General features: G+C 39.9%; 1 protein-coding gene across 3 annotated transcripts in view; it reads left to right on the top strand.

The window, feature by feature from the left end:
* ADAMTSL1 (ADAMTS like 1) overlaps positions 1–16,959 on the top strand; it is a 443,632-nt gene that overhangs the window by 349,564 nt on the left and 77,109 nt on the right. For all 3 annotated transcript variants that reach the window (XM_071802344.1, XM_071802343.1, XM_071802345.1), the window contains 2 exons: positions 9,803–10,104; positions 14,605–14,734. In XM_071802344.1, the coding sequence (XP_071658445.1) occupies positions 9,803–10,104; positions 14,605–14,734 (432 nt within the window). The remainder of the gene's footprint in view (positions 1–9,802; positions 10,105–14,604; positions 14,735–16,959) is intronic.

The raw sequence follows: 16,959 nt of genomic DNA, 5'->3' as shown, positions 1-16,959 counted from the left end.
GTCTCCAGAGTAGGAGACTCCACAACCTCCCTGGGCAGCCTGTTCCAGTGTTCTGTCACCCTCACTGAGAAGAAGTTTCTTCTCAAATTTGAGTGGAACCTCCTGTGTTCCAGTTTGTACCCATTGCCCCTTGTCACCGAGAAGAGCCTGGCTCCATCCTCGTGACTCTCATCCTTTATATATCTGTAAACATTAATGAGGTCACCCTGTAGTTTCTTCTTCTCCAAGCTAAAGAGAGTCAGCTCCCTCAGCCTTTCCTCACACAGGAGATGCTCCACGCCCTTAATCATCTTAGTTGCCCTCCACTGGACCCTCTCCAGCAGTTCCCTGTCCTTCTTGAACTGAGGAGCCCAGAACTGGACACAATATTCCAGGTGTGGTCTCACCAGGGCAGAGCAGAGCAGACGGAGAACCTCTCTCAACCTACTGACCACCTCCCTTCTAATACACCCCAGGATGCCTTTGGCCTTCCTGGCCACAAGGGCACAGTGCTGGCTCATGGTCATCCTGCTGTCCACCAGGACCCCCAGGTCCCTTTCCCCTACACTTATATTGGAACCTGCTATTGTTCCAGCCCAGATGCAAGACTCTACACTTGCCCTTTTTGTATTTCATTAAATTTCTGCCCATCCAACTCTCCAGCCTGTCCAGGTCTCTCTGGATGGCAGCACAACCTTCTGGTGTGTCAGTCACTCCTCCTAGCTTGGTGTCATCAGCAAACTTGCTGACAGTGCACTCTATTTCTTTAGCCAAGTCATTGATGAATATATTGAATAGTACTGGTCCCAGTACCATTGCCCTGACGTACCATTCTGACAGAAGTCAGGCTGTCACCCATATATTTCAACTGATGAAGCATAGGTCCATGCTAATTTGAAGGTTAGAATGGTGAAAAGTTTTTAAATGTTGGATCATCCACTGGCTGGTGTAAGGCAGCATGTGATCTGGCCAGCTATTTTAGTGACTGAATATGAGTAACTAGAACATGACCATCAATTTTTTACTGTTTTGGGCCTAAACCTGTTGTGGGGTGTTATTTTCATACTTTGCTGTAAGTATTTACAGAAAACATACCTGGAGTTCTAAAAAACAATTTTAATTTCTTGCTTCCCCTCCTCTGAGGAAGCCACTTCTTTTGTTGGATCCAGTAGAGTAGAGCTGGCTGAACGGGGTTTGAGGGTGGGAGTTGAGCTGGGCAGCCAGAATGGGTTTTCTCTGAGATCTCACTCCTGTACTCAGCAGAGAGGTAACGATGGGGAGAGGAGAGGCAGTGTGGAGGGGAGCAGGGGCAGCTGTAGAGCAGGAGGAACAGCAGATGCCTCCAGTGGCATGGTCAGCCAGATGCTGAAAAGACAGCATTGTGTGTTCATGAGTGTTGGAGTAATGGAAGTTTCTTCAGACAAGCTATGCTTGTGATTGTCCTACTTGCTCTGTATCAGTGCAATAATTATCAATTTCATGGCTGCACTTGCGCAAATGTTGGTGAGGACTCATCCTTTTCCTACACTTCATCTGAGACTCTTCCAAGCCTTTCTGATTCTACCAAGTCACTGCCCCCATTCTCCTCTACAGAGGTTGTTCTTTGTAGCCAGTAGACCATTCTTCCCCTAACACTGTTATCCTTTCTTTCTTACCGTTTTTCAGGCAGAGAAAGCAAACTCCATCTAAAAGAAACTCTCTTGTCCTTCTCAGAGTTTATTTTTCATGGGAAGTTTAACAACTAAAGATTAAATTTTCAGCAGATTTCTTCTATGCATTGAGTTCTCCTATTTCTGAATCTCTGTCTTATGACTTTCATAACTTTCTGTTGAATACGATTTTTGCTGTGAAATTGCATACTATGAGTTATAACATTACACATTTTTTACTTTGTCGTTACACCTATAATTTGTGATCATTCTCTCATGTGTGCTGCTAGAGCAGCAGACACCTCACTTTCATTCCATCTGTATATAGTGCTTTCCATTATTTATTTCTTTAGAAATTTCTAAAGGAAGTGAATCTTACAGTTTAATTTTGTCTGTATATGTCTATCTGTCAGTTGCCTTCCTCTTCTCCCAGTAATGTCTGAATTTATTCCTATTAATTGAATTTGCAAAGGTATAAAGTTATCACCGAGAATTTTACCCCTCTGTCAAATTTGGTAATATTCACCAGGAAATTCAGTGGTAGTATTCTCCACATTTCACTTAACTAAATGACTAGGTAGAAAACTGCTGCCCTACAATTCCCCCATTAAAGGAAAGATTTCTAAAGGGGTGCTGTCCTTAAGAGATACCAGTGAATCCATTTGGGCGTTCAGCCCAAATATAAATCCATGTTAAACCAGTCTTCATTGGTTCTGCTGCTCAGAGAATTAACCATAGCTTGTTCAGCTATTTGAAGGCTAGAAGGAATAGTTATGTTTATGTTGTCTGACATGCTGTACCCCTAGATGGGGTAAATTAGATATAGAATAAATATCATATAAATATAATTGCTGACAGAACTATGGAATGCGTTAGGTTTACTATTAAATACTCTAAGTTGGTGAGAAAGTATTGTAATCTTTGTTAGGACAAAGGATTAAGGTGACAAATCCTTGCTATCTTGTGTTGTTGTACATATTGTCCTCCTACTGCTGTTCACCTCTGAAGTGACTAGGCCTTAGTAATATGTTATCTGAGGGAGAATCCACAATATTTTTCTGTCTGACTTCTTTCACTGTAGCTCATTTCACCAGCACAGCATGACAACCGGACTCAGAAAAAGCAGCAGTCATGATTAAAAAAGCATGGGTTTTTCTATGTATAATAAGATTGGTTTTATGGGTGGCGGAGGGGTTGTTTAAAAGATTTCTCTCTCTAACTTTTGAAAAATGCTTTTGTATGTTAACACCATACTCAGCTTTTAACATACTACCATAAATAACCCTGGTGCTAGCCATAAAAAGAAGGGAGAAGGGAGGGAAAGAGGGCAAACAATAATATCTGGATGCCAGATGGCACCATCATAGTGATGGGACTGGTTCAGTAAAAAACAAAAGGAAATTCCTGACATGCATCAGTGAGGGGGACAAAGGCCTCAGGGAACTGTGCATGGACAGAGAGGCCAGTGTGGCAGAGTTACTCAACATCTTACTCTTCAGTAGGTGTTTATGTTTTCAAAGACATGTAAGATATTTTATTTTGGTTTTCCCTCTTTAGTTGTTTCCATCATGATGTTTGTACCTGATTGACAGGTTAATAAGTAATTTAGAACTCCCTATAAATGTTTTACTTTAAAAATAAAGCACGTTATGATTGCCAAAAAGCTAGTGAGGACAAACACATATACTATCAACTGCTAGGCTTTTACTTGTCCACTTCCATGTCATGCAGTGAAGGAAGAAAGAAGCTTAGGGAACCTTCTCCACTTTACGATCTAATGGCAAAATAATTAAACTATATATGTGGTTGGTCATAGGGAAGATCAGCAATGCAGCAGGCTAACATTAGGTAATTATTTCTATATGTTCATTCAATAAGGTCCTGTAGAGAGTTACCAATACTTAGGTTTTATGTGTAATATCTATACAGGACAGAAACAGTTATCTTTCCCTGGGTAGGAAGGCAGTGGTGAATTTATTGAGAGCACCAATAGTATAGAATGATTTGACACAAAGCTGAAGATCTTATTCAAATTAAACTGAATAAAAACTGTAGAGACTGTAATCACTCGGATTGGAATTGTAGCTATGCAGCTGGCTCTGGTGCCATTACTCTTACAGATGGTGGCCTCTGTTTCACTTCTCTGAACAATGACAGCAGAAGCTACCCAGTGCTGTGTGTGAGCATCCTGTGGTGTTATCCACACCTTAAAACCTGTGGAAAGATGGCCTCTCCTGGAGAAAAAGGACAGCTTTGCATTTCAGACCAAGACAAGGAGTTTGAAAGTCTGAGTTCAGTTCCTGGTTCTATTACAGAAAACCTGATTAATAGATAATCTGTGCCTTTGAACACTCAGTCTTACTGAGTCTTACTCTGCAGTCCTCAAAACCTAAGACTGTATGTTGTCGAGGGTTAAGATTGCGGGGTGACAATCAAACCCTGGCAGATGTATTGTTAACCTCCTCTCCCCCCCACTTCCCCCTTTTTGCCCCTCCCTCTCCCCCCTTCCCACTCAGGACAGGCGATTGGGAGGGAAAGAAGGACAGAGAGAAGAGAGTTGGAAAAGTTAAAGATGTTTTACTAATGCTACTAATAAGAATAGAGAAAATAATACAAAATATATAAAACCAATCTTGTAAGTCTCAGCAACTGCAGAGCCAGCACCCAAAGTCCCGGATTAGACTCTGCAGCCAGCCGGAGCTGGATTCAGTCTCTCACTAGGCCTCTGTTCGCAGGGATGACCAGCAAGGTCCTCTCCTAATGTCAGCCATGAGGAAAAAAAAGGGCGAGATCCTCATGATCTCCTACTTTTATATGAAATATTCACGTGAATGGAATGTTATACACCATTGGTCAGTCTCTCGGTCATCAGTTTTCTCGTTGCCCCTCTCGCGAGATGTCCATCCGTGCTTATCAATAAGCTTGCATTCCATTGCTAGGTTTAACTAAAACATGTGTTGGGTTCTCCAGGAAAATGCAACTAACATGAAGGCTTTAGTTGACAGGCAAATTCACTAAAAAAGAAACTTGTTTTTAACAAAACCAGGACATACGTGAACCATGAATTTACCCAATAATGAATTAACAACAACAACAAAAAAAAGGGCAATACATAATTCAGTAGCAGTGAAGAGAAGAAGTTGCTTTTCTCCATAGCTCAAAGGACATCAGTCTGTATACACAGTTGTTTTTTTTTTCTTTCTGCACAACAGACATCGTAGGAACTCAGGTCCTAGACAGGGGATGCTATGGCTAGGTACATCACATGATCTGGTTATCTTCACAAAACAGGGCTTTCCATGGGTCTTACCCTGAACCCACTATGACTGCTGTGGAAGGTCTGAGTGCTGACTCTTTGTATTTCTCTTCTTCTGACTTCCCCTGTTATGTACATATGGAGGGGAATATACACTAGGCCTCAGCCTTGCCCAGAGTATAAAGAAAAAAATATCACTGTCCAGAGACTAAACACTGTCATTGTCATCACTGTTCTCAGCTGAAGTTTGGTCATCACATTTGCTGCCTTTATGTGCAAGTGATCATTACATAACACATTTTAGTCTACAAAAGCTGGATTTGTAAATTTCCCTTTATATGATTTAAAGAGGAAGGGTTTTTTTAAAAATACTAGACACACTGCTGTCTGAAAGGGACATTCTCATGTGTGAATGTGAATAATATCTACAAAGGCAAATATTCCTTGCAAAATTGAGCTGGGCAAGTGCTATTTATTCTGTTTGTGTGTGGGTGAAATTCTGTGTACAGCTTTAATTCACTTGTACTTGCAAGTCCATGGGATATGCAGCCTGAAGGCTGGACTGCTGTGTATTTCATAGTTTGGCCAATATTTTATATTAAGTGCTTTACATATGAACACAGTAAGTTGTTTTGCTGTCATAATAAAGTTTCCTTAAAATACATTTTCATAGTGCACCGCAAAAGTAACAAGCCAAAACCAGGCTCAGTACCACACCTGAATGACTCCTGGAGAAGTCCATCGATGTCAGTGGCAATTACGTTTCTTTTCCTCCATTCGCAGAATGCATTATGCAGCTCAGTGTAGGCTAATGTGCATATGACAAATGGTGCAACAATAGTCCCTCCAGCTGAACACAACCTCGTGCACGCTATGAAACCTCAACATCTAACAAAAACCACTGAAAAATATAATGCTTCTTTTAAATCCAGAACTCAGTGTTTTGCAAGGGTGTTTGATAATGGGAAAATGTTGCTGGTCCATCACCGTCAAAGTGCCCACATGTCAAGAAAACATGTATAGGTGTTTGTGTACAAGCACCATCCATTTTTAATCCCCAGTTTTATTTGGAGAGTTTTCATTCTGACTTTTTTCCTTTTGTAGCTTGAGAGCACAAAGTGGCGATGCCCACTTGCAGGGGGTGACAGGCAGAGAGACCCTTCAGCCATCCCACAGCTGGATGGTGTAATACAGTCAGTGCTCCAGCAGCTGATTAGCAGCAGACACAATTAAGTCAGTCATAACAAAGCAAGGACATGATTTTCCCTCCATCCATCTTTCACTGCTCCACCTAATAATGATCCTTCTAAAATAGGAGAAAAAGAATACTCTTTAAAATATTTGTCAGAGCTCTCAGAACACAGCTACTGACATATTTTTCCTTTGGAGAAGAAGTATTGTCACGTCTGATGTGCAGAGGAATAAAAGAGGATAATCTCTGATGCAATTACAATATGCTAATCAGTGAGACGTATGCTAAGAGCTATGAAATACTCCATGTAATCTCCTGGAGACAAGAGGCGCCTTTTTATTTTTCATTAGTGCAACAATTAGCACAATCAGGTTCTGGCTGACAGCAACTGCTGCCACGTTACTAAAACTAGTTATCGCCTTTGTCTTATTTACTAGGGTTGTAATAACAAGACTATACAGACTATTATTACAGTGGGATTTACCAAGACCAATTTATCAGTAAATCTACTCCACTATTTCTGTTTTCAGAGAAGACTCAGATATTAGCTTGGAGAAAATCACAATGCTGTGGATTGAAAGGTACACTGCATGCAGAACAAATAACTTTAAACCCATGGAACAGACTTCTTATTTTTCACATTCTTCTTGTGTTTTGTGCTCACTGTGTGTCAGCATTTATCATTAATAACCACACAAAGATATTTCAGAGCCTTTGTAATTTCCTGGGTTTACAGTGATGGAAAATTCAGAACCGTTGTATATTTATATTATACATTCACATTGCATGAACGTTCAGTATCTAATGACAAGTTCTATATGGAGATTTTGTTTGCAGGGTTTTCTTGGTTTTTCCCTGCTTTGTTTCCGCTTTCAGTTCTTTGAATTCTACCAGTCACCCTATACAACAGCCAACAGCTATATTAGAATTAAATTACACACCTAAATTTATCGCTGAAAACGTAGAAATTTGGCCTAGAAAGCTGAATAAAATATAATTTCATGAAGCTATTCCAGTGTTTTCATTATGAGATGCTAACTAAGGTAAAATAATACAATATGTGGTATTTATAGATCAAGCCTCATTTCAAAAAGGATCCAGTCTACTTTAATAATCTTTTGCTTCCCTTTGTATCCTCTCTCTTTTGTTCTTGGGTTTGTATCTGTGATACACATTCTGTTTAAATATTCAGAGCATAGGAAGTATCTCCCTTTCTGAATGACTGTTTTTAATATATGGCAAAATATTGCGCTTTTGGTTTGAAATACAGCAGCTCTACAGCAAAGCAAAGTTACACAACAGTTCACAATATTAAAAGCTATAAGGAAGACCACTTCTGATGAGGACCGTTGCCTTTTGGTTTTTTTGTAACCTGATTAGGATTTCTGCCTCTTAGTTTGTCAGGTCAAGAAGCTATACATTTAAGCTAATCAAAATATCTAATTCAGTGGCTGACATGGATTGTTTAATCTGTGACAGGAGATTTTTCACATCAAAATAGTATTATAGCAGTTGCACAGTCTTAGAGAAAACAAAAGGAGTGGCCCACCTGTACTGTTAAGCACTATAGTCCTTTCAAAATGAAAGATATAAGCTTTGAACAAGACTGATCTTTTAAGATAAAATGTCTAAGCGTCGAGAAATTGAATCACTTTGCATCATTAGTTTCTCAAAGGCTTTGCTCCAGAAAGAAATCTTTCAGTCTTCATAGCAACATTATAAACAGTTTCAAATGTTCCAATAATATATACAATCCATTTCTTTCCTTTCTATTACTTCCTGTGTATAGTGCTAGCAGTGAATACCAGATTTATAACAAGATGTTATAAGCACCCACCAAAAAGTGGGTAAAGAGATACACACTCTGTGCTCTAGGAGACTATGCTGTTACAGTCAAGGATCCTGGTACATACGCACTGGGGGATACCAGGTTCTTTTTTTTGGTTTGCGATCCTTTTTTTAACCTCACAGTGAAGGGAAAGTCCTTTTGACAACTACAGGAAGGTAGTGAATTAAAAAGACATCTGCATAAAAATGCTTTCAAATATGCTGATCACAAAAACAAAGTTCCCTTTTCTTCCTGTGAGACTGTTCATGGGATTCTCAAGGTGAGAAATGAGTTTCTTATAGCTCTGAGTAACCCTAGACCATAGAGGAGACAGATGTGTATTTCTTACAGCCCTGGCCAAAGTTATCCAAGTCTGGTGTGGCCTATCTAAATTAAGACCAAAAGGAGAGGAATATTGTCAGTGGCAGCCATGTTTTAATAAGAAAAACATCCCTTCAACTCTGATTTATTTGAAAAATTTGGCTAATGCATATCGTCAGGTTCTGAAAGACCTAAATTTCAGTGAGGCAGCTGAACCTATCACACAAAACGTTCGGTTCACTAGATTAGTCCTCAAAAATATAATTAAAAAAAAAAAAAACTTGCTGACTTTGAAGGAGCTGACAGATCCCAAACACTTAATGGGAGATCGTTATCAAGAGGGATCATTCCTGTAAGGTTCTTAAGTGATCCTGCAAGATCCAGATACTCATTCTTCTGTTCTAGCCCTTGAAGTACATCTACAACCACTTTCTTAGAATTTGCCCATGGCAGAAAGTTTGGCAGAATGGCCAATAGAGGAGACAAGACTGTCAGATAAAGCTATTTGAATCACCCTGTAGCTTGTAGTCATTACTGCTGTGCCTTGATACCACCACCATCAGATGTCTAAGCACAGGTAATGCTGGTCATGGAGTACTCTGGAACCACTGTTTCCAGAAAAAAAGTAGGAATCGGCATAGATCAATGTAAGCTCTACACAAGGTTGTAGTTATGTGGTATGGAGTTGAATGTGACTCTTCTGCTTCATGTTACTTTGAGTAAAATGCTAGGCAAATTTCCAGGACTGTTTTTTTTAAGATGTTGAAAAAGTGGTGACAACAGAGAAAAAATTAGAAAATATTCCATTGTTGAAGAAAACAGCAACAACCAAAAATGAAATTCAATCTGATTTGCTTATTGCAATGATGGCTGAAAGGTGCTTTTATTAAAGCATTGTGTGGACTTCCAGAGGCAAAAATTTGGAGAACATAAGCATTCCTAATCAGTGAGACAAGAGCAACAGCCAGATAAATCCAGAGTAGAAATAGAACACCATTTTTTTATGAGAAGGGAAATTAAAAATGGAGGGAGCAGGGGAGGAAGTAACAGAAGAAATTATGAGTTATTTATCTTTTCTGTGGCTTTAAAGTAAGACTTAAGAATGGATACTGCAGTACAGGAGTGACTATTGAAATTATTTTCTCAGTAATACTGCAACTAGCTAAAAACAGCAGCCTACTTAATATTGACTAGTGACATAATTGGGATATTAACTGAAGCAAAGGCGATCCAGGTTGAATATTGGCAAAAAGTAGCTAGTGAGATCGTGATGCAGACTGAGAGATTGCAGAATGCCTGGCACTGAGACATTTTAGGATCAAGTCAGGTGCTCTAAAAGCACATCTTTACTCCTGGATATGTGGAAACGCTCCACATGAGTACTTGAGAGTCCTTCCACTGCTGCCAATGAGTTGTCAACAGTATGTCATGGCTTTTATGTGTATTTCATAACAGCCCAGCGATGAGGCAAAGCATTTGTTTCTTGTTAAACAGAATTTGGCCTGGACAGGACTATACAGCTTTGGCTTGTCTGGCTATTTGTGGACGTAACTTGCCTTGTTCTCTTCCTCTCACAGGTTTATTCCTGAGGCTTGGTCCACCTGTAGTGTCACCTGTGGAGTGGGCAGCCAGGTGCGGCTTGTGAAATGTCAAGTGCTCCTCTCTTTCTCTCAGTCTGTGGCTGACTTGCCCATTGATGAATGTGAAGGTCCCAAACCTGTGTCTCAGAGAGCCTGTTACAGTGGTCCCTGCAGTGGGGAGGCAACCGAATATACTCCAGAGGAAACAGAGCTGCTGTATGGCAGCTTGCAGGAGTTTGATGAGCTTTATGACTGGGAATACGAGGGCTTTACAGAGTGTTCAGAATCCTGTGGAGGAGGTAAGTGCAAAAGGTTTCTGTGCTGGATTTGCTTTGCCTCTTCAGGTGTGTACTTTGCAGTAACACCCACAGACATGCTGCTTTGCTACAGCCATTTAGCATCACAGAATTATTTAGGCTGGAAAAGATCTTTAAGTTTATCGAGTCCAACTGCAAATTCATGGAGTACAACCATATTTGAGAAGGCATGGATGAAAACTCTGGGAGAAAAAAAAAAAAGAAACCACAAAAAACATGTGCACAACATATTTTACCCCAGGACTTTTGGGCTCCACACTCAGGCTGTCACCAAGAGTGATGAATGTGTCACATGTTTCTATTTCCTTGTATCATCTGATCACTGAAAAGACACGCAAAAAAGTTGCATGTTGAAGTGGTCTGGTGATACAGTTAGGAATTATGTGTCATTTTTAGTTTTTATCTCTTGGTTTGTATTGTGGAAGTATAAGCATGTGGAAGTAAGTTTTTCTCCCATAGCAGATGCATTAAATTATTGGTATTTTAAGGACTTGGTCAGTTCCCTATCACTAAGTGACATTAACTCTAATCCCAGTGCAAAAGAAAACACATGGTAGAAAGCACAAATGGTGTTTGAAGCTTGGCACTTGGAGTTTCTCAAAGTTAACCAAAGTGGCAGGTTCCACATGTTATAGTCTATTAATGAACAGTTCTCTGATATCCTTTTTTTCCCATCATTTTGTCTAGCTAGTTCTGAGAAATACGTCCACTCCATTATTTTTTAAATTAAACATAAGCTTCTCCAGCTGCTGTCTTTTTACTTACCTGTTTCAAGCTATTTTTAAAAGGATTACTAGAGATAGATACATAACAGATACTGTAGAACTGGAAACCACTTGGCACTTTATGAGTAATTAATAGTGTGATCTGTACAGATTCACCAGTAATCAGTTACAAACTTAAAAAGCACAGTTAATAGAAAATAATGTAAACGTTTTCTGTGCTTTCTTCTAGCTGGCTGACAGTAGTCTGCTTAGAGCAGCCTGCTTAGAGTTGTCATACCATTGCCACTATTGCTTTGTTTCCTATGTAAAAAAATATGACACTAATGTATGCTAAGTACACTGACTTCACAAGAGTATCTGTCATATATTGAGACTACTAGTGAGCACTAACAATTTGTTACACTTACACTGTGAATACTGAAACCTGAATAGCTTCTAGAAATATCCTCTTGACATGAAGTCATTTCTTTGGATATAGTGACTATGTGTATATTTTTTAAATATAGCTCAAGGAGACTGATATGACAGAGATATTTTGCTTTATAAATTTAATCTCTTTGAATTGTCAGCAAAAATTGTTAGCCAAGATTTCTTGTTGTGTGACATCAACTCTACATTTTCCAGATTAGCAGATACTAAGTCAGATATTTTTGTAGCCATAGGTGCAAGACCAGTCAAACTAATTTTATTGGCTCTGGAGTCTCATGAGAAGAAATTGGATAGACACAGAAGTAACCTTTCACCTCTCAAAAGTAGCAACCAGAAGGAATTAGTTAGTCATTTAGTCTGCTGTTAGTGGCTGTGTTTCCCAGAGCTGTCATCAAATATCATGTAACAATTATTCTATTCTGGTAGATATAAACACAGAAAATCTCATTTGATGGTATTCTGAAAGTGAACTTAAACTGCCTAGATTCATGTCCCACCCTTAAACCTTTTATCTTGTGATTTCCTATTGAGAACTGGTTTCTTTTTTTCAAGGAAAGCAATTTTAAAGCGGACAGGTTTTTTTCTTGTAATATTGTGCAGTAAATAATACTGATAATTTGCTTAATTGGCAAATGAACGTCCTGAAGTTCATATACTTTTAAAAATTACCTCTTTGCTATGGAACTTCTGGTGAATAATTGAAGACCTCTAAGCTTATAAATGTTGTATTGTCCTATCAAAAACGGAAGGACAAATGTTATTACTATGCTGAGACACACTTGATGTGAGGTTCAAGGAGAAGCTGAAGAAAGTGGTTCTGAGCACATTTGCTTGCTGCTGGAGCAAGACAGATTTTTTTTTTTTTGTCACTGTCACAGACTGTCAGTATACAGTCTAGCAACCACAGACTGGCTAAATTCTGGCAGAAGGTCTTTTCCAATACCCATGCTGGCAGGCAAGATTACTGGTCCTACTGGTGATTTTAAAAGGCAAACAGATGAATGAATCTCTTGAACAAAATTACAGTGAGGAGAGCAGAGCATTGGTAGGATAGACTGAAACTTTTGGAAATGCAATCAGAGGTGACTGAGGAAAGGTTGAACTCAAGACCTCACCGTCAATTCCTTTTGGATAGTCAGCAATGAAACAGATCATGCGAAAGTGTTAAGTGTTGATAATCATTGGTCAAGAGCTCATTAGTGACACACTTCAGAGAGGAGGAATTGCAGCTGTGAAAGTACACTCAGTTTACAGAATTTTTGTCTGAAAATAACAGCATCTATCACATACACATGGTGAGTGAGCTGTTGGAAGCTTCTCTACCAAACAGAACAATGTCACCAGGATGTGGGGGTTTCTTTCCACAGAGTTAAGAAGAGTATTTATGTGGTTTCTGTACATCTGCGTTAGCAATCCTTCTTTCCTGGCTTCATCAGATTGGTCTTGCTGTCAGGTCTGCAAGTGACAATTGCAAAGTAGAGACCAGTAACTTGAACAGTGCAATTTCCCATCAGGTGGAGAACCTATTCTTCAGCCAGCAGCAGTCCTGGGGAATCCATATGCCTCTGTTTGCTGTACACAATTTGAAAATATAATATGCTCAACAGAAAAATGATTGAGCTAGAAAGACACTGAATACAACAGGTTAGAGAACTTATTGTTTACATATAGAAATGTCATTCATTTCCTTTCCTAGAAGTAAATCACTACCATTTGTTTTATTCTTTCAATGAGCTATCATTTTTACAATTTTTTGAAGTCTTTTGGGAGATTACTTGAATAGTAAAATGGCTTGAAAATACAGGGCCACCATATAAAGAAGAAAACCCACAATAAGATTGGCTGACTTCAGGGACTTTGGTAATATCTATTTTGATGCCCATGCCCAAAACCATCAGATTTCTTTCTTCTCTTCAGTACATTGAGTACACTGGGGACACTGGCTGAGCCATAGACATGCTCTAACCAACAGGGTAGCACACACAGGAGCCAGTAAATTGCTCAACATGCCACTTTGCCGTGGGCCCCTTCTCAGCCTGTACTGAGAATAAGGGGAGTGAATCTGCGAATAATTTCAGGAGTACAGGAACTATGATAAGTTTCAGCACTTTTGTCTTGTTGAATAATATGATATTATTTGCCAAATGACATGTGCTCTGGCATTAGAAACAGCAATGTCTGTTCTGTTACACTGTTCTTGGAGCTGTTCAGGCCCTTCCAAAACTTTTTTTTTTAATTAAAAAAAAAAAAGTGTCTTCAAAAGATTGTGAGATCTTTTGGAAGACTAATTGTTGATTTTGAGAAGATGATGCGAGTGTTATAAGTTCAGTTAAACATTTCTTAACTCAGGAAGCAGAGGTGAATGTAAAAAGTGTACTACTTTGCTTGAACCACTGTGGATTAGATTTTTAAGAAGTTCAGACCAATTATTATCCTCAGATCCTCTCTCACTGAGTTGCCTGTAGTTTTGCAATCCCTGATTTTTCTAGTTTTCTAACCTTGTGATCCAAAAAAAGCTGTAATATTCGTACTTTACTCTTAGGAGAATCAAGACAGAGTAACTGATATACCAAAGGGTACATAGGGAGTTCAGTATCACCAAGGATTTCCTGCATTAAAACACAATCATAAAAGTCTTCCAGCCTCTCTCTTAGTCCCAACATCTACCCTTGCTCTGTCCCAGCTCTCAGGTACACCCTTCAGGTTTCCATCTTCAGTTTAGATGCAGGTCTGTGGATGCAGAAGAGTAAATGAGAGCAGCTGAATTGTCTTAGTTTGTTTTACTTTACCTTTGCATGTATAGCAATCATACTGTTGCTTAAAATATAGCATACTGAGGTCAAGGCCATCTTCACACTGTAGCCAGCTTTACTGACAAATAAACGGCCTCTTTGCACTCACAGTGACAGCACTGGACAATTTTCTGTCCAGGGAAGGTAAGTGGCTGGAGAACAGCATAGAAAAGGTGCAGTAAGAAATATATGACTGTGTCTGGAAAATTGAAAGACTTACACATGAAGGCTTTTTCTAATAGAAAGAAGAAAAGGAAATGCAATCTTCCCTACATGGTAAGGTACGCTATGCTAAGAAACATTCCCCTTTGGTAGACATTCATACCATACTCCTCAAAGACCATCAGGCAAAGTGCTTGGATGTGGACAGCAAACACCTCCCTACCATGCAGGAAGCAGTGTCGTCCTGTCTGCAGCCCCGGGCCTGAGGCTGTGCTTTCCTAGTGCAGCCCCCTGGTCCCACCGGGCCTGACTCTGCCCTCAGCTGCCCCGTCAGGTGCGGAGAGCTGACTGTGTCCATGCATTGTTTTGTGCAGGTGTCCAGGAGGCTGTGGTGACCTGCCTGAACAAACAAACCAGAGAGACTGCAGACGAAACCCTCTGTGTAACCAGTCGCCGTCCTCCACAGCTGCTGAAAAGCTGTAGCCTGGACCCTTGCCCCCCAAGGTAGGTTTCTTCTATCTGATCACTGGGCGTGCATTTTGTTCCAGATTTAGGGGAGATGTGATCATTGGTGAAGTCAAGAAACTGACCTTCAAGCTACCCATGAATATGAGATGACTGGGGCCAGCAGTGGTTGGATCTGGTCATTACTGGAAATATTTCCGAAGCACAGGAGTGAAGTACACAGATGAGACCCTGAGGTGTCTCCCCGGTTACAGTAGCACAGACTCAGCTCTCTGTGCTCAGCAGATTTGTGTCACTGCCCCGGGGACTCCTTGTAGCTGACATGAACAGCTGTGATGTGAGTAAAGCCCTGCTGCTGCGGAAGACAGCAAATTGGCACAACCAGGTCATTGCTAGAGCAGATCAGGATGCCAGGGCTCTTCAGTCTTGTCCAGACATTGTTTAATGGATTTTGAGGACTTCATGCAAAAAGCAAAACAAATACCCAGGGGTGGGTAACTGTAGTCTAGTGTGTTGCCCAAAGCCATTTAAACAACACTAGCAGTACAAAAAAAAGGAATTGTGAATAAGTTGTGATGCCAGACTCAATGGGCTTTCAGTCTGGAGGTACCCACTGCTTCATACATGCTCTTTCTCTGACTGCAGGGGCTTATAGCCTCTTCATGCCACAGTCATATTGCCTGGGAAGTGCAAAGTGGTGGTAAAACCAAAGGGCAAACTTCAGACCACTTGTCTACACAGGTCCTGCAGGCAGACAGTTCATCGACTGGCTTAACTCTATTCAGAGTTGTGTCAAGTTTAAGGAGAGTTTTCCAACCTCCTCTCTCACAAAAGGTTTTGCACAACCCTTCTCTCCCTGGCCTAAGGCAGATTCCATAATCCTGACCCTAAAAGCAGCAGATCTTCATTTGCAGAGATTCACATCTGTATCTTTTGACAGAAAATAGCTGTCATGAGGTTTCCGTGGTTTATTTAAATACACCTGGGCCTGTCAAGTCTTCAAGATGCTCTATATACATATTGTCTTTATTTCCAGCTGTACATAGGTGCATTTACTCTCATCTGGTAGTGCAGCAGATTTGAAATACGTTGATTTATAATGTTGAACTATTTAAAACACACAATGCTGTCCAGGTGGTAGATATTCCTTAGAGTGTATATTGGTAAGTGTATGTATATTTTATATGACAGTAGCCTATACAGAGGAATATTTGTATTAATATTAGTAGATTTGGGTTAAACAGAGAAAATTCACATTAAAAATTAAACATAGCATCAAATATGGCCAGTATTCAAGAATGATAAGGACAAAATAGTTTGATTGGATGATCAGGATTTTGAGTCTGTGATAAGCAGAGCCAAATAGGCTGAGATATTTCACCAAAGCATTACAACAATTTCTTATGAGTATATTGCAACCCTGACTTTATTGAATTGTCTGTATTGCTGACAATAACACACAAGTATTATATTAATGCTTGGAAAGAACTTTGTAGATGGAAATGTCACTGTAATTGATAGGTAACAGCATCACTGGAGCTGAGAGTGCACGGTAGGAGATTGATCACATATTGATTGTGACATGGAAAATAATTATTCACTGGTTAAGAAAAAATAAGGCACAGTCATATAGGCCAGTATTTGAGTTCTGTTACAAAAGTAGTCTGAGAAATTGGATGAAAACTTTTTGAACTAGTCTGTGTGATAATCCATACCACTATGGTAACCTTGCTACCAGAGTGGAGCTAGTTTAAAGCAGACTTGGGCATATAGTTCGCTCCATGGATTACAAGGTAATCATACTGAAGGTGAGAATTAGGCCATCAGTGAGCAGAGCAGAGGTGAAAGGGAACTGAGTTGAGGGAGACTAAGAAGCTTTCATCCATTCCTAGGGCTGCAATTGAAATATGGGGAATTACTCCCTTCCCTGTATATACATCTCCTCTCCCTCCAGCCCCCTCAGTCTGGAGGAAATTGCCTGTCTGCAGAGATTTAAGTGACACAGGATGAAGAACAGCACGTGTTCTGCAAAATGGTTTCTCTGGTAAGAGCAAGTAAGCCTAAAACTCAAGGCTGCAGACAGCAGGCAGTATGGCTAATGGAAAGAGGGGCAAGAAGGAAAGTTGATGGGTCTCCCAGGCAGGCTGTGACAGGGCAACTTCCTTATTTCCTGGAGCTTCTCAAGTGTTATGTCTACTAATGCCACTATATTAAATACAATCGTATATTAATTAAACTGATAGTGTTTAGTCTATAATAATAAC

Source organism: Patagioenas fasciata, chromosome Z (assembly GCF_037038585.1).
Source record: "Patagioenas fasciata isolate bPatFas1 chromosome Z, bPatFas1.hap1, whole genome shotgun sequence".
Classification (NCBI taxonomy): Eukaryota; Metazoa; Chordata; class Aves; order Columbiformes; family Columbidae; genus Patagioenas; species Patagioenas fasciata.
This window is presented reverse-complemented; position numbering and strand designations above follow the sequence as displayed.